The sequence below is a fragment of the Anguilla rostrata genome, chromosome 8 (assembly GCF_018555375.3).
Source record: "Anguilla rostrata isolate EN2019 chromosome 8, ASM1855537v3, whole genome shotgun sequence".
Taxonomy (NCBI): domain Eukaryota; kingdom Metazoa; phylum Chordata; class Actinopteri; order Anguilliformes; family Anguillidae; genus Anguilla; species Anguilla rostrata.
This window is the reverse complement of record NC_057940.1, coordinates 13,632,496-13,651,456: the sequence shown is the minus strand read 5'-3', so window position 1 is coordinate 13,651,456 and position 18,961 is coordinate 13,632,496. Positions and strand designations below refer to the sequence as shown.

Sequence of the window (18,961 nt, the reverse complement as noted above, 5' to 3'; positions counted from 1 at the left end):
CTTTACAATACGTGCATTTATGAGATGGGGGATGAGCGAAGATGATTCAGAGGAAAACGTCACTATCTGACTCACATCTGCTGGCCCTCAGTTCAAAAATGCCTTTTCTCCCCCTCTCTCTCTCACAAAATCCGATTTCAAACCTAGACAGCTTAATTATAGACTTTCCAATTAGTCATCACGGTAACGAGGGCATGGTTCAAACATGGCTCACAGACAGGGAGTTTTATTGAACAAAGAAGTGGAACACTCTTTTTTTGTCGAAAATTCTTATTTATTGTAATAAATGCAAACGTTTAATAATACATTGATGGTCAAGCTGTAGATGGCCCAGATGCAGGCTGACACGTTCTGAAAACGTTTCTGTAAAACATTAAAACAGCAACATTGGATGTGTGTATAAATATTTGGTACAAAGTCACAAGATACAAAGCAGAAAGATGCATGGGCGATATCCTCTTCCGAAGTGACTGCAAACAAACCCTGACCGTTCAGGAATACAAAGTGTCACAGACAAAATGCAGAGTTGCAGCAAATTGGCCAGCCGTGTCTAAATGAACATTTATAGACTGAACGCTTGATTTTTCTTCTTTTTTTTCATATGAGAAATGGAGCAGGTCCATTGAGGTCCGTCAAACGGCCTTGCTGATCTCATTTTCGTAGGACCTAAATCCATAAGTTTATACAGTACAAATTCCACGGCATTGTTCTTTAGCATGATACTCCATTCAGTCTGGGAGGCAAGCTTGGAATTCAGGGAGGCAGATTCACCATTTCTCATTGGTTGTCACAGGATGGAATTTAAACCTTACTGATTCACCCATCCCAGCACAAACGCACACACACACACACACACACACAAACACACTTCAGGGTACTGTCTCATTTATGTGGAAAAGCAGAAAAATAGGTAAAAACACAATGCTGTTGGTGCCATTTGGCCATTTTTGACTACTTTGAGAAGAAACAATGACAAGTTCATTATACATTTCCATAATGCACTAGAAAGCACTATTTATAAATACAAAAAACTGCCTGGATTCCACAATTTCCTGGTTTAACACAATCTGGACCATTTCAGAACAATGTCAACACGTTTCTCAAAGTGAAAGGTATATAAAACATATTTTCACGCTATATATACTGTATATATATGTATTTATAAAAAGAAAGAAGGTTAGAAAATATTTGTACATTCTCTCTACAGGTGGTGAAAGGGAAGTCAAAACAAATATTCATTTGAATTGCTGTTTTAAAATATAAAATGATAGATATGACACAACAGGAATCCACCAAGTATAATTTCAATATTAAACGCATCTCGTTAGTCCACCAGACTGCTGATAAATGTCAGACTCCTCTCTCTGTGATCTGCAGGAAAGACAGTAGTGTAGGGATGGTGGGGTAGTGTGGAGGGTTAGCCAATGGTACAGCATTTCTCAGTTAATATGACATCAACATTCGTTTCAGTAAAATGATGATGACAACAACGACAAAAGCGGTAGCAAAAATCTGCACGCCTTTGAACCAATTCCAATTTTACATCAAGTCATTTAGACCCCTACTATTATCTCTCAAGGTCCTTCAAATGACTCATCAACAACAGTTGCACCAGTGAAAAAACGTAGTACTACCCAAATGACACCTATAGATCTCCAATGACACTTAAAATTAGTATGCACATATCCAGTCTTAACTTCAAATGACTTAACAATCTCCAATATGTAAAAAAAAAAATATATAGCTCAACACACACACAGACACATACTCACATACATACACATCAATTTCAGGGTATTGTCCAAATCACTAATAAAAGGTTCTGAAATGTCAATCTTCCTCAGTCCTAGGGGCCTTGTGTATACCTGGAGAAACAGGTGTGTAAAACTCCATATCGCCATCACAGTTTGCAAAGAGAAAAAAGTGCCAAATGATGCCAGACAGGCTGGTGTAAAGCAAAGCGAAAAGCGGTATTTTATCAACAGAACGTCTGCACAGGGTGTGAATTTTCTCTGCAACCAACTTACCCTTTGATCTTTTTTTTTATTCTTACACAACAATTTCAGCAACCTTCACCTTTGATTCAGGAATTTGGCCTGATAAACTAAAGCAGGTAAAAAGGTATTTAGAAATAGTTAATATCCACACATCCTCATATGTGCAAGGCTGGGCAGAAGATTGAGTTTGAGGTGAAATGGAGTCCTTGAAAAATGATGACATACACTTCTATTACAACAACAGCAAATTGACCGATAGGTTCAAGCAAAAAAAATGCTGAGGCAAAAGTCACAATATTCAGACATTTCCCACAAAACCATGTGTGTGTGTGTGTGTGTGTGTGCGAGAGTGAGTGTTTGTGTGTGTGTGAATGAAATATTTCCTATGTAAAAACAGGCAGCAGTATAAAAAAAAAACTAAAAAAAAAACGAAAGTATTTTGAGATTTCTTGATACGGTATACACAGATTTTTCTGGTTTGGGAACCGTGTCTTTTGAAGAGATGTCAACTGTCTCCACCTCGCAGGTACGGAACAACACAGACACAGGACGTGCTAAGTTACTTCCTGATCACTGACAAGGTAAAGTGTTGGTAGCTAAAGAGTAAAAGGACACTTTGTAAAATGGTGGCAGAGTTCTTTAAGTCTCTGTTTTTCTGCAGCCGCCATGCGCGAAACCTGGTCGCTCTCCCCCGCTCGTGAGGAGGCTGGGGGGGGGGGGGCTTGTTACAAGTCCCTGTCACTGTCTGGCCCTCCGTACAGGTCGGACAGCTTCTTAAAGCGGGGCCCCCACTCACTGAGGTAATTGTAGTCCTGGTCCCCCTCGCTGGTGGCGGACCCCAGCGAGCTCAGGGACTCGGCGACCGAGCCGTTTCCCTCGTAGGCGTAGGTAGCCAGCGAGTCGTAAGGGGGCGCCGTGGGGTTGGCGTCGTTCTCCTGCACCCTTTGGTTGATGAAGTCCCGGACGTCGGTGTTGTCGCGGGCCGGGGCGGGCGGCCGGCGGGCCGGCGGGTGGCAGAGCGAGTCGGGCACGATGTCGCGCCGCTGCTTGTTGACGTCCATCACCTCGGGGTTGCGCAGCGTGCCGATGTCGAAGGCCTGCGTGTCCTCCTCCCCGCCCCCTTCGTCGTTGTAGCTCACCACGTTGTCTCTCACGTCCTCCTTGGAGATGATTAGAGGCTCCTTCTTCTTCTGTCTCCGCAGGGCAGCGAAGAGAACAACAATCACTGCAATACAAACATTTGCATGTGGTTAAATTACACGGCAAATACATGTGTTAATGAGGAGAGTAATGATGTGCCAGCACAGATTTAACTCATAGAGAGAGAGAGAGAGAGAGAGAGAGATAGAGAGAAAAGATACTGACACTTGTTAAGATCTTTCACCCCAAGTGTTCAAATGCCACAAGCACATCCAACTGCCACTTTTAAGTAATGAATCAATGGAACCCGTTGATTTGTGATCCCTACAAGGATGTTGAGTTAGAGAACGCTGTGAAACAGGTTTGGTACATCATAATCAGAGAACCAGTTTGTGAAGGTCACTTCTCTGCCTATCGATGCCGTCACGTTGCCAGGAGACGGATGGGACACTCACAGAGGAGGATAATGATGCACATGAGGATGGCCACCAGGGCGGCGGTGCTCAGTCCGGCTGTGAGGGCCACGGCCTCAGCGCTGCACAACTCCACGTTGCCTTCCCTGTCGCAGGCGCACACGCGCACCGTCAGCGTGTTCGTGCTGCTCTGCATGGGGTAGTCCCCGTCCAAGATCACCACGGGAACCAGATAGATGCTCTGCTGTAGGCGACTGAACCCCCCACGGCGTGTCAGAATCGCTGCTGTGTTATCTAAAAAAAAATCATACGATCATATATACTTCAATTACGATAATAACACAAATGATAAATTATACTAATAAATGCATTACAGTGAGGGTGGGGACACTGCAGGGGGCGATGTTCACCTCTGTTATCTCGGACAGTGAAATTGGCCTTGGCTGAGCTTTCGGGAGCTAAGCTGAAGAAGAACCTGTGCCCTCCGGCGGGGTTGTCTGCATCCACAGCACTCACCGTTTGTATCCTCTGTAAATTAAAAAAAAAAAAAAAAACAACTCAATTATACAAACACACCCCAGGCGAACCAATCAAACCAAGCCGAAAATAAAAATAAAAAATACCATAATAAAACAAACCAAATTATATCCAACTAAAAAATTCAAGTCAAATGCACAGTAAAATCTTTAGTGTAATATCAACCTGATAGGCTAACTGTTAACTGTGATAGAGTATATATTGTCCCTGTTGGACCCTTAGAGTCAATTTAGCACTGCTAGTTGATTTAACAGATGTAATTTTGCTGTATGAAAACTACACTGAAGGGAAATAAGCCAAAAGAAAAACTCATTAAAATCAAACCAAATAGAACCAAACCAAACCAGTAAAGCCCCAAAAACCAACCCAGCCACCCCAGCCCAACCCAAACCAAACCAAACTCATACAAAACGAACCGCTCCCAAACTAACCCAATCTTAGTGGATGAGTCAAAAGTAGTTCATACCCAGACCTGCAGTTCATCAGATATGTTTTTTATGTAAAATATTTTATGGCTTCTGTCAGGCAGTGGCCAGGCTAACACTGGCACAGAGTAGAACAGCCGGTGTGCCTGCTTCATAGCTTCCAGGTACCCTGGAATCCATCCAGCCACAAAATGGCAACAAACCAAAATGAGCTGCTCTACTATCCCCTAGGTCACATCTATTCCCTTTGCTAGCTCACGTCTATCCCCTTAGCACATATACATACCTGTTAGTTCATATCTATCCCCCTTGCTCATATATATGCCCTTAGCACATATACATACCCCATAGTTCATTTCTATCCGCCTAGCTCATATTTATCTCTTGGCTCATATCTATCCCCCAAGCTCATATCTACCCACCAGCTCATGTTTACCCCCCAGTCATACCTATTCCCTTAGTTAATATCTATCCCCTTAACTCATAGCCATATCTATCACCTAGCGTATATCCATCCACAAGCCCATATCTATCCCCAGAGCTCATATCTATCCCCTAGCTCATATCATGCCTTGTGTATACCCTGTGCTTTCTGGGGCCCTGAACAGAAAAAGTGAAAATCAAACAGAACATGATGCTCTTAAAAGCCTATTGTACATTTGAGGACTGGTAACAGATGTTCTTTTCTGACTGCCCATTCCGGTTTCTTCCATTTAAAAAGAAAAAGGGACTTTCAAAAAAAGATAGCTTGCTTGAGGCAGCAATGAATATGAAAAAAATTCCAAAATCCTCAAAAGGAAATGGCAAAATTGTCTGTGCATGTGCATATGTATGTGCATGCAACCATGGGTGTGTGCCTCTGCCTCTGTGTGTATGCATACGTGTTTGCGTGTGAGTGTGCATCTGTATGTGCGAGTATGGCTGTGTACTTGTGTGTATGCGGGTGTATGTGTGCATGTATTTATGTGTACACCTGCATGTCTGTTTGTGCTTGCTTTTGAGCGTGCATATGCATGCAAGCATGTGTGCGTGTGTATTTGTGTGCGTGAGTACGTGTGTGTACTTGTGTGTGAAGGTGCGTGAGTGTGCGTGTCCTTGATGAAGTGGCTTCCTGATTGGGGCAGGCTAGCACATGCTGGCTCTGTGGGATGAGAATCCATATCAGCACCTTTTCAGAGTCATCTGCCAAATGGGCCAATCACAGGCCAGCTCTGCCACCTGTCTCAGTGTGCTTGGGAGTCCTTACGGTCATGACAGATGACTAGGTGTTAATTACCCGGACACAAGTGCACTGATCGCTCCCCTGTATCCAACCGAGGCTCCCCAAATGGGAAAAGCTTCAGGGAACCCAACCTGGAGTGGTAATGCCAAACGATGCTGGGCCAGGCCCGAGAACAGGGAGACAGGCGGGGAGGGAGAGGAGAAATTAAAGGCGAAGGATTACCCTACGGCGGAGGCGTGTTGTTACAGAACACTGATCACGTATCGCCATTAATGCAATGATTCTCCCCCAACGGACTGCTCTGTTCTGTCCAACAAACAATTTTTTTACAGCCACACAAGACCTCACAGCTCAGCTGAAGAGGAAAAAAAACCTTTGTGAGACACAGCTCACAAGATTTGTGAATAATACCAAAACAAAATGATGCTGCTGCAGTTTAGGTTGCACAGGCAGCAATGTATCATTTGTTTTATTCGCAAGAATACATTTTTCTTATTCATTTCATTTGATCATCGCTGCTACTGTCCCAAGCTGGTTTGTGCTAAACGAAACATAATGGGGAGTATCGACCGTGGAAACAACAGAGGGTTTCAAAAGGTCGTATTTTGGTCTTGCACGCTGGTTGTTGACTTTCACCTGTGCTGGCTTGGCATTCTCGCACACGAACGTCTCATAGAAAGTGGCAAACGTGGGCGCGTTGTCATTGATGTCTAGTACCCTAATGGAAACTGGCACACTGCTCATCAGTTTGGGATTGCCTGTGGGAGATAAAAGACAAAACAACATTTATTTTCCTTAATTTGTCAAATTCAGTAAGGTGACATTAGCTCAGATTACTTACTATGAATCCTAAAATGATGAGTCATAATATTAATTTTGTCTGTCTTAGCTTTACATGGATTAAAGCTTGTCTTTTTCCTTCTTAACATTATACCAAAATTATTATGGGCTAATCATTGTTTCCCAATGTATCTGACAGAAATACCAACGCTTAAATGATCATTTAAAAAAAAATATTTTGAAATCAGTTGTGCTAAAACTATATTAAACATACAGCTTTCACTTTTGGAGAATTCCAGGCTGGAAAAATCAAAAGAAGTATCCTACAAACTGAACCCTTCTGAGTAAATATCTCTCTCTCTCTCACACACACACACACACACACACACACACACGCATATACACGCACGCATGCATGCACACACACACACACACACACACACGTGCATAGAGCAGATTAATTTTTTGTACGCTCAGCACTTTAGAAAATTCTCACTCAGCATTATGATAAATTTTTTTCCTTAGCAGGCAACTTTATAATTTAAACAGCAAACATTTTACACGTTATCCATTAATATGGATGTTTAGTGAAGTGGTTCACACCAATTGCCTCATACATTCAACACTGTTGATCTAAGCTAATATGCAGGAATGAAGCCCATAACATTCACACAACCTGCAATGATATGACACATTCATTTATGTACTTCCTTATCTTATCTTTTTTTATCTATATAGTTGATATTTTTACTGACCGAGATTAGATTGATTTATATAGTATAATGCATGTCTTTATGTATTTATGAATGTTTTTATGCTTTTCCCCTGCTGGCAAGGTGATTTTCATCCTTAATATCTATTCTATTCTATTCTATTCTATTCTATTCTATTCTATTCTGATAACACGGTTTTTCATGCAGTTCCATTACAGAAACTCCGTGGCACCGCCCTGCTGTTGGAAGTGCAGAAGGACCCTCACCAAACTGGGTGGCGATAACAGAGATGTTGTGCCAGGCGGACCCCTCGCGGTCCAGTGGCCGTAGCGTGAAGATGGACCCATTCACGGGGTGAACGTTGAACATCCTGTCCAGATCCGAGCGTCGGTCGATCAGATACCTGTCAATAAAGCCCCACATGCACCTCAATTAGAGGTTTCCTTAAAAAAAACCTCCTTTTTCCAACTTGAACGGGGATCCCCAACTAACTAAAATAGTAAACTAGAGACACCTTTATCCAATATTCAAAGAGAAAAAAAGCCATTGTTCCCAAAAACGGAGATACTTCACTGAGGACAGGAGTGGATTTCACGCTCAGAATGATGTTTACTTTACTAGATGAAGCACTTCAGCGGGAGGAAAGACAAATGTTTGCGCAGTGGAACTGTCCGTGTCACTCCTCACCAGTCCGGTCCTTCACTTTAAGGCCATAATCAGCTGTGGAGGAGTACCGCGTTCTGAAGAGCCGGTGATAACGCCTGCGGCGGTTTAATTACCGTGGAAACAGGTTGGCATGGCGAGCGTGGCACGTGCCACCGCAGCAGGGCGGAGCTCAACGATGGGACGCGTGGGGCAGGTATAGGAAAGAACCTGATCATAGATTCCTACAGTTGCTCTTCTCTGCACGTCTTACCTATTTTTCCGCATTTATGTTACATTCTCTTTGCAGCCATTATATTGATATCAGGCAGCCCCATCGTTTCTTAATGCAGCGCAGCTGCATAAATAAATAGCCAAATTCTGCCCAGCCCCTTCCCATTGAGCCACGAGGCAGATGACTATTTAACTGTAGGCCCTGAAGTGCAGCTCCCAGTAGATGGGAAGACTTTTAATTGCCCTTTTTAAAATGCTTATTTACACTTGCTGTCCCGGAGCAGGCATGTTTGCTCGCTGCGCCATGAGGCCCTTGGATAGCAGCTCTGTAAACCATTCCGGCACATTCTACATGTCTCATCCTTGCCCACAGCTAGAGATTCAGCTCCTGCGCAGTGACTTTAACGTATTCTGGCAATAGCGCTGCCACGACGAAGCTACATTTCAGCAGACTGTCTTATCAGTGGGGATAGATAAAGGAAGACAGGTTCAACGTTAAACGGCGTGGGTTTTGCCGGCAGGCGGGAATTTTATTTTTCATTACCGCACTCATCCCTGATCCGGCAAACATAAATGAACAAGATTTAGTTTAGATTTCATTTAGTTTAGAAGAAAAAGCCCTTGAGGAGGAACGGGCATGAGATACTGCATGAGAACCCTGATGCATTATGGAATCAGAAAGGTAAATTGGCAAGCAATTCTGACTGATACTCCATTTCTATACATGCGCTCATGCACAATACAAAAAGTGATATTTCCAACAAGAGTAAATAGACAAGAGTGAACCTCGGTAAGTGGAACTAAATTAAATTAATTTATGCAAGGTTTTTAGGCTCCATATAAAAATACATGAAAGAGATTTTAAACAGCATTCACATTTGGAAAAAAAAAGAATGAAATGAAATCACTCTGTTGTTTCAAATAACATTCTGTCAGCGACACATTTCTATCCGGCTTCTCCTTCAGGTAAACTCTGACAAACTAATATAGATGATATCATAAATGCTGTTGAAAGAAAACTGCTCACAAGGATTGAGACAGGAGTTACAATATTGAAATATCATTTTATATTTCCAAATCGAGTCATCCTTGTAATCAGCAAGAGGGATTATTTGACACTTGAGAGGATATTTCCTCTAAACCAGCAAGCATTAAGACATAAAAGCTTTTTCTCTTTTAACAACAGGAATGAGGCACTGGCCTTTATTCAGTGAAATTTGTGTTTTGACTTTGACTTCTATAAAAGCATTACAGCTCTTCTCAAAAAAAACTGTTTGCCTAGTTATTTATAGTGACTGCTGAACTTCTGCCAAATTCTTGCTTTTAATCGTTCGTCAACATTAAGGACAAATGTTGATTGAATACCGGCCATGGTCTTTGAGTAGGGGTCTCATGATTCCCTGCTTCTCTATGGTGTTAGGAAACAGGAAGTGACATCAGTACAGGAAACTGGAGAGAGGAAGTACAGCGCAGGCCTACCTGACGGGGCTGTGTTGGATGTCAGGGTCCACTGCGCTGACTGAGCCCACGGGCGTCCTGACCGCGGCGTCCTCCTTCACCTCCATGACGTAGCTGGGCCTCTCGAAGACGGGCGGCTCGTCCACGTCCTCCACGGCGATGCGGACCGTGGTGGTGTCCCGGAACGATGTCATTGAGAGGAAGCGCGGGTCCACGTGGGTGTTCTCCGCCTGCACCTGCAGCGTGTAGCTCCTCTTCCTCTCAAAGTCCAGAGGCTGCGGGTCCAGACATACAGAGTCACAACAGGGTCCCGCACTGTCGCAGATGGTCACAGGCAGTCACCCGTGATCACGTGAGGACACCAGCTGTCACATGTTGTTGGGCATCACATGCGATCACGCGTGGTAACACTTTATCCCACCTGTGACTATAGCTACTCCAGAGATTTAGATCATATTTACCCTTTGCTTACTGTTCTATGGCCTGTGTATACAGTAGCACTTTTATTAAGACACAGGTGTCAGAATCCAGTACCTGCTGGTATTTGGTGTGTTTCAGCACCAATGATTCCTTTAAGTCGTTGATAGGCTATAGTACCAACACAACTTGCCCTCAAGACCTTAATTGGCTGCTGACTGAAAGGAAACCACAAAAACCTGCAGACACTGCAGTCCTCCAGGATTTGAGCTTGAAACTCACTATATTAAAGATTCTGGCATATCCTCGTCCTTGCATAAAGTGACACGCACTATAACTTCACACAATTCTATGGTCTCTCTGCAACGCTCAGGTTATATCTTTGTTCCTTTCTACTGCAGTGTAGCACTATAGAAGATAACCTCAGGTCATTTTGGGTTTGAAGTTACGAGATTGAACCACGATTTTTGGAAGCGTGAATGTTGGGCGGATAGCAAGCCTTTGGTTACATTTAAAATGCAGGGCTATAAAACTCCTAGTGGAAACACAGTGGAACCAAAGGCGAGGACGGATGAATATTGTTTCTCTGCTTTGTGAGAAATGGCAGACTTTTATGAAGAATAGGAAATTAGAATGAGAGTGAGTGAAAGAACACAGCTCTGATCCCACGTGTATTTTGATCATAGCAAGAAACAGAAACCACAGAGATGAGAAAGCAGGGGACTTGGAGGCCAATTTGCAACTGAAATGGCAATTATATCTTTGTCTGCTGTTCTAACATTACAGACTAACTTGCACCCAGCAGTGGCAGTTTCAAACACTGGAAAATTCAAAACTTGAAAATTCAGGATACGTGGACCTGCATATTTCCTCGAACTTGGAGCCTTGCCTTAGGTTACCCGCTGGGTAACGAGTCAGTTAGCCATGGCCTTCGGCATGACGTTCCCAAAATGTAAGAGGAATTTGGGATTACCTTATTGACAATAATGAGTCCTTCCTGTGTTCTCTTGTCCGTCAAAATGTTGAAGGTACCCTGGCCCTCGTCACCAATGATGCTGTAATGCATCTCAGCGTTCTTGCCGATGTCATCATCTTCAGCCTTTATTCTGCCCACAGGAGACCCCACCTCTATGGACTCTGGAACTCGGAAGTGATATGTGCCTGGAACAACACACACACACACAAAACACACGTACGCACACACACACACATTAACACAAATTTTTAACAGGAACGGTTCGGCGTGGACTGGGAGGTAGAAACACAGGGTGCAGGTATGAGCATGTAATTGCTTCATCAACAAAAATTATGTTAACTTGGCATGTGCAAACAACACTATCCTGAAGACTAACTGGAGACAATATATTCGGTTTCCATGACAACAGAGTGACTTGCATATTTGCTGCGTATGTACATTTCACGAAAAAAGTCAATTTAACCGAGTACCAGGCCCAAGGGTACACAGCAGCGTCCGGCAACGTCGTACCGGGAAGCTAAGCCCGCAGCCTCAGAGAGGCAATAGCAGGTTGCTAACCATTACACTACACTAACATGCCCACCCCAATGCTGCTGCCTACACTGCTGCCAATCACCGGACATGAAGCCTTGCTGACTTTCAGGCCTGCGTGGGTGTGACACACTTGCGTGGACCGCATTCAACGAGCGCTACTCCACAAAAGATAGCGAGTGGCAGGCGGTGAGCGAGGCGCTTTCGGTCTCAGCTTGGCTCAGCTAATTATCGCCGCTGTTGAGATGTGCCGTTCTCGTCTTCTGGGCGGGCGGCGCTCCGTGCCTGTTAAGTGGCAGGGCGAACTAGTGATAATACTACTCAGGCACTTGTTACTTGCTTCCTCTGTCATCGCCGGTGCCGGAGTCAAAGGAAGTGTCTCCGAGGCTCCAGGTACCCGCTGACACGGGCTGCGGCACGAGGAGGGAGACGGAACCGGGAACGGCAAGTTCCCCTCGCCGCGTCGGACTCGGAAAAAGGCGCGAGCGTCAGGCCCCGCGGTCGCGGCGCTCTTTAATTGATGGGCCGCGCGACGGCTGGCTCATCAGCGTCGGCGTCTCTGATTCTCGCAAGGATCCCCGAGGCTGATTTGCAGCTCCCAGCAGAGAAGTGCGAAAAACACCACAGAGGAAGAGACAGATCAGCTTCACACTGTGAGGAGCCTCATGAGCTCTGACTCAGTCTCTCTCTCTCTTTCCTCCACGTCTGCTTTCACAACGCTGCCTTATGCCACACCATTGGGTCTTAATTAAAACTGAGATATAGAGAAAGTTGGAAAAGAAAAAAAGAGAGAGAGAGAGAAAATGGGGGATGATGTGACCCAGAGAAAGAGAGAGGAGAAAAGGATAATAGAGTGGAGAGTGAAAGCCATAAAACTGCACTCTTTCACTCAGAAGAGATTGCCAGACGGTAATGATGCAATGATGAGGGACCTTGCTTCTCCATCATTCAGTTTGTGCCTGATTTTAATTCCCTTGCAAAAGCCACTGCAGTCCAATGACATGCCCCAGTATTCATTACAACATAAATAATAATAATAATAATAATGGGAAGCATGAGTAGGGCGGAGCCTCAGTTCCACAGACGGCGAGTGGGGCAGGGCACAAATGAGATAAGCTGGAGAAGGATATTGGCAGGGCATGATAGAGGCGGGGCATAAGTAGGGCGGGGCCTGTGTAGAGCGCAGGACACACAAAAAGAGCACTCGCGGATCGTGGCGCGGGGCTGCTCACTCTGAGGGAAGCGAGGCGGGCAGTCGTTGACGTCCGTCAGGGTGATGTTGACCGTGGTGGTGCCCGACAGGCCTCCCCTCTGGCCCGCCATGTCTTTGGCCTGGATCACCACCTGGTAGCGCTCGATGGTCTCCCTGTTCATCTTGCCCAGGGCCGTTCTGATGATCCCTGGGGGAAGGACACAGAGAGAGAGAGAAGGGCGGCTGTTTTTGGCTGTGATCCAGGGGTCCGCCGCGCAGGCGCGCTGCCCTCCCGGACTCCGCCTCTCGGTCGGACGTCTCTCCCGTGCGCCCGGCAGCGCCTGATTGATCTCTTTTCGTTTGAATGTTTCCGGATAATAAGCGCAGGGACCGGCGGTGAACCCGCCGATGCGGTAACTGACTCCAGATTAGAAAAGCACGCGGCGGCAGGGGCACCTGCGATAGGCCTGAACTAAAACCAGCGGGGCTGCATTTAAAGCATCTCTGAGGAGCGATAGCGCTTCCTTCCTCCTCCATAAACAGAAAGCCAGCGCTACACTACGATCAAAACAAGCGTCTGTTACACAGACTGTTAAATATATATATATATATATATATATATATATATATATATATATATATATTTCATCAAACCCCATTGGTCCCATGCTAAAACTGCAGCAAGGGTTTTGAGATATTTTATTTGTTTTTTTTAGTTTTTTTTTAACAAAAACAAATAAAATGCAAATAGAAAGACTCCCATGAGTCCTTTCTGCTGTGTGACATGGACGTTGATCGTACAAAGCCACCCCGGGGGATAAACCATATCGCTTTTAATCCGTGTGCTAATCTGCCAAAAGGATGTTCCGTGTCCATTTTGTCTTTGTTTAAACTAAAAGGTGAGTGGGAAATGTTCCAGGGCACTCGGCCATTAAATTCACCGGCCCACTTGTGTAAAACGCACACTCGAAAAACACTCGAGAGCTCCAGCGCTGGATCCCGTCTCCCCACCGCCTTGTAAAATGTGCTTTAGAAAAAAAATATGTAAATAATAAAAACCAAGCAGTGGGGTGGAGACTTGCCTGTTTCTGGCTCCACTGAGAAGTAGGGGTCACCCTGTAAGATGCTGTAGACCAGCCTGGCGCTGTTCCCGTACAAGGCGTCGTCAGCATCCGTGGCTGTGACTTGTATGACACTCCTCCCTGAAAAAAGAACAAGTCATTGAGGCCATAAACTCAAATCGAGATCGCAATAACAGTAAAGTGGCATTCATTTCATGCATCTTGGGAGGGCTGCTGGATTATTACTCTAAATACATTATCAAATAAAACTTATAACAGGAAATTGATTTGCATAAATCAACAGCTCAAAGCGCCAATGCCCAATATTTCTGTCGCCTCTGTTCTCAGATTTTTCCTTTTATTAGATGAGTCAGGTGGATAATTATGTCTGCAGTTCATCAGTGAGAAATATCAATTTCACACATACAAGTGATAAACCAATAACAGAAATTTCAAGAGATAGGCCTACTAAGTTCTTTTTGAAAGTACTTTGGACTTTAAAAAAATGTCTTTACTGATGGTAAAACATCAGGTGATTATTTTTTCAATACCAAACCTGTTTTTGTATCAATGAGAATTGAGAGGTTCCAACAGCCTATTTATACCAGCCTAGTGCAATCTCATAAGAACGAGTAAACTTAGTTCACTAACTAGTTTGAGTGAAAATTCCAAACGTACCAACTTCGGACATTTCGGGGACGCTGGCGGTGTAAACCTCCTTGGAGAACTTTGGCTCGTTGTCGTTGATGTCGTGGATTTTGATGATGAAGTCGGTCCAGGGCTCCAGCGGACGGCCCGTGTATCTGTTGACCGCCTGAGCGCGGAGGGTGTAGTTGGCCTTCTCCTCCCTGTCCAGCCCCTTGGTGGCATGAAGGTCGCCCGACTTTTCGTCGATCACAAACAGGGACCCTGCACCCTCTCCGGTGAGGACGTACTTGACGCTCCCGTCCCCTTTGTCCATGTCGGAGTGGAGCTGTGGAGGACCAGAAAGAGGCCGTGTCAGGACCGGATGACAGTGCTAGGGGGCTGAAGTATTGTGGATGTCTCAGACCAGTGTGGCTGTCGCTACAAAATGCCTCATAAAGCTGTGAACTAAAACTCATGTGTGTCATAATTTTTTGATGATCCATATGGCTCGACAGACTCACCTATCATTAAAATAGCAATTAGTTTTGTGACAAAAACAGCTTTAAAACAGCTTTCGTAGAAAAGGCGTTGACTTTTTTATGAGACTAAGTGCTGAAACTGTTCTGCAGGCCTGACAGTTTGCCTTGTGACTGTGTCCTATGGGCCAGTCAGACACATTAAGTCACACCACGCTACTTGGATACACACGCTTTTATCCAGAAAGTGCTGACTCCCTTACCACCCCCCTCCCCCCAACTCACCCTCCAAGTTTTATTCTCACTTGGTCACAACGAGCTAACGTATGCGAAAAGGACAGGCAATGAAAAGCAGCGGGCGATTCCTGTGCTCAAACAGTACTCTGTAGGTCTGTCTCATTTAAAAAAAAAAAAACTACAAGCAGGTAACAATCAATGCCCCGGGCTGTAATCAAGGGCAGTCTGTGCACACTTATCTCAGTTAAGTGCGTGGCTATCCCCCAGATTTATACGAGTCTGGCCGGGTGACAGGCCTGACGCATGACTGGTAAGCGATGATTGGGCCACGGGCAGACAGGCGCATTGTGCACTGGAGCCATTTTCATGGAAGAGAACACAGGAATCCATCCTCTGCTCCTCATGTTATATTCATATTCATACCGCCACACACAGCCTTTATTAATTTATCATGTTTTAAGAAGGCAATACCGCTGGGGAAAAATGTGTCTTTTTCCCAGTGGTATGAACATATGCAAGTTTATGTTCCAGGTTTATCTGACAAGCAACATGGACAGAGTATAGCGGCAACGTTTATGGGGCGCGTAATCTGAACGACTCCGCTAAACGGGAAGTCCCAGAATGCTGCACTGTGCAGACAAGACACAAAATGTTTACAGGAAAGGGGGGAGATCTGACTGAAAATAAGCACTTTTGAATATTAAGCACACACTCGGCAGTCATAATTAATATTACGTACTATGGCTTCTGAAAGAAGCTCCACATGAACGCTCCCAAAACACAAAAGCTTTGCATAATGCTTTTGCCTTGGGCCACATCATCACCACCCCCAGAATACATACTGCATATCTGCAGAGCATGTATGGGTTGCAATGATTTATTCCTTATATTACCATGTAAAAAGTAAAAAAAAAAAGAAGATAAACAGGATTCTTACACAAATTGATTTCAGGCTCTGATCAGCAGGCATATGTGGAGAGCTCATATGAAAATATACCCAGGGCTTCACAAGGCTGAGTTAGTCACTCGGTTCAGAGTGCACTATTAATAGAATTTGGTTCTGTCATGATCAGTTGCTTTTTTAGGTTGTATGTTCCATGCTAACATATGGTTGTTAGCAAGATATCCCCATGGGTATGCATCACACTCCATGACTGCAATACCGAAAAAAAAAAACCCTTTGGTCTTGTGCATCTTGCATTCGTTAATGCTATGCATGTGTTTCTTCCTTTCTCTATGTTGTTTTCTCTTTTGGCTGCATTAAAACTGAATGGTTGTGAACCGTGTTGTGTAAAACCCACCAAAAATGGCGACGTGTCTGCTGTGGCTATGAGGAAACTTGGTGAAGGCCGTGTATGGCACAAACGGTGTTTGGTTGTTCATAAATGCTAAAAACTGCTGTAATTTGTACAAGCAGAGAAAAGCAGAGAATGTGCACTTTAACCACGTGTGATTTGTTTGATTACAAATTAAACAATTGCGGAGTAGATCCAAATCAAGAAAAATGAGGCTGCCTCTGTATTACTCATGTGTAAACTGATGAACCTGGGTTGCCTGATGTGTAAAAACCAACACACAATATAGTCCTGTAGTCTTCTCTCAAGGTAAACCACAAGGTAGCTGCACATATGATGGCTGCTGACGCTAGTCAGATCACAAAGGCTGTGGACTGAGTATACAATAGCTTGGATGGGTGGCCATGCCCTCACGCATCTTTAACCCCCCCATATACTTTCTCTTCTAGTATACATATGCTCCAACACCCACAACATATACAGTAATATTTATTTCAATTCCCCTACGATGCCCCTACTACATATCTGCAATGACGACATACAGTATGATTTTACATCATAATTACATTCACAAATAATTTACATCATAATTCATACAGGAACTTCCTCTCTAACACATTCCCTTTCCCTTTAACTGCACTTTACTACAAATATCTTCAGTTAATAATAAAAAGCTCCTGTGTCTTTCCTTTATAGCACCAACCTCATCTGCAACAACTGTTACCTACTAAATCTGGTTCAACACCAAGCCAAGAATGCCTGAAGAGGAGACTATTCATTGCCACAAATTGCCATTTTAGTGAAATTAAATTGCCATGTAGTACTAAAACCCACACACGCCCAACATTCCCTCTCACAGAAGCTATACAAAAAGGATCACATGAAACCGAAGGACTGTTTTGTTTAATCAATTCAAGAGAATCCTCAAACTTTTCAACAGCAGATTTAAATAGCTTCATGTTGCATAACACATTTCACCCAATCAGGTCTATCTCTCAGCCTCTCTCTCTCATCTTCCTTAACATCCATCCAAATGTGTTTCCTCACAAATCAGAGCTTGCCAGCTACGCTGTAGTAAAAAACAATAATTCAGCAATTTATATTTTTGCTGTGAACAGTATCGTGCTTTTTGATTTGTCGTGAAATTGTGTCTGAGTTTTATATGTACATGCAGCAGAACAAATTGTCTATGGGCAGCCTATAATAAAGATTCTGCCCTCCCTCTTTTAATGCTGCCAGCTGAATAGTCTTCTCCACCGTCAGATTTATCATCTGTGAGAGGAGAAGTCAACTAGAACCTGGGGCTGTTGGTGATATTCTGTTTTCGCACAGCAATCCGTAAATGGCAAGTTGATTAGTGGCTGGAAGTGTAGGCTTTTTTTAATGTACGACCAAATTTTATTTAGGATTTCAGGCTACGTTGTAATGTGACAAAATGAACAACCTCCAGAGGTTATACGTGCCTATATTACCAGATTATTCTCCAAACAATTATGCTTAATCTTATTTTTTGGTTGAAACTATTTCCTATGGCTATGCAATCTGTGCTAAAGGAAATTCGTATATAAACATTAGCCTAGTACACAGGTCCTTGGGACTGAAGACCATGTGCTGCTTGAGAACTAAGAATGAAAGATGTGCCAGCATGATATAAAACCAGGGCTGTAAATTAACTTTTTTTTCTTGCCAGTAGCACTGGTGCTAGTAAGGTCAAAAACTCTGCAGCACAGACAAAAAATGCTGTACAAGCTTTAAGCGTAAGAAATTACATGATGTGCTTTATTATGAAAGAAAAATTACATTTGTTCTATTAAAACATTTTACCAACAGCTTATGCTGTACCATTGCATCTAGCTATGTCCGGGCCATCAGTATCCAAGCATATACAAACCATGCCATATATGTGGCTTTCTTCGAAAAATGTAAGCATATACAAACTCCACTGGCCACTACTCCTCGGTACTTGTTCAATACTACCATTTAAATTTTTTTTTTTTTTTTTACAAAAGTATCAGGTTTTTCTTGAAATAATGTTCTAGGCTAATATTTAGATAATACTTTCAACCTGGGGTGCGTTTTAACAGAGGTGGACAATCCAGGTTCAGAAAGTAAAAGACCTCCCCAGTATTTTCTTCCAATCACCTCAATTTGCTAATTAGTACAATTCTTCATCCAGGAGGTAGAACTAATTAGTGGCCCATGGGTGGACGAACACATGGCAGGACTTTCTGATCCCTGGACCTTCTACCATCTGACTACTCAGACGTGGAATTATGTATGCTGTTGTTTAAAACAGTGTTTCTCAACCCTGGTCCTGGGGACCCACTGCCCTGCATGTTTTAGATGTTTCCCTGCTCCAAAACACCTGATTCAAATGAATGGGTCGTCATCAAGCTCTGCAGAAGCCTCATAACAACCCATTCATTTGAATCAGGTGTGCTGGAGCAAGGAGACATCCTAAAACATGCAGGGCAGTGGGTCCCCAGGACCAGGGTTGAGAAACACTGGTTTAAAACACTTTTTGCTTATAAAAGCAGGGACCGTCCCTGCTTTCTTCAGTTTGGGCTTATCCATCTTGTTGTGTGTAG

At 43.8% G+C, this 18,961-nt stretch overlaps 1 protein-coding gene across 1 annotated transcript in view; it reads right to left on the bottom strand.

The window, feature by feature from the left end:
• Positions 1-252: 252 nt before the first annotated feature.
• LOC135260864 (cadherin-10-like) overlaps positions 253-18,961 on the bottom strand; it is a 38,559-nt gene continuing 19,850 nt past the window's right edge. Inside the window, exons 3-12 of the mRNA XM_064346514.1 lie at positions 14,417-14,711; positions 13,760-13,879; positions 12,718-12,885; positions 10,952-11,139; positions 9,583-9,836; positions 7,494-7,630; positions 6,371-6,492; positions 3,961-4,078; positions 3,593-3,844; positions 253-3,222 (exon numbers count right to left, since the gene is read on the bottom strand). Coding sequence (XP_064202584.1) covers positions 2,723-3,222; positions 3,593-3,844; positions 3,961-4,078; positions 6,371-6,492; positions 7,494-7,630; positions 9,583-9,836; positions 10,952-11,139; positions 12,718-12,885; positions 13,760-13,879; positions 14,417-14,711 — 2,154 coding nt within the window. The 3' untranslated portion in view covers positions 253-2,722. The remainder of the gene's footprint in view (positions 3,223-3,592; positions 3,845-3,960; positions 4,079-6,370; positions 6,493-7,493; positions 7,631-9,582; positions 9,837-10,951; positions 11,140-12,717; positions 12,886-13,759; positions 13,880-14,416; positions 14,712-18,961) is intronic.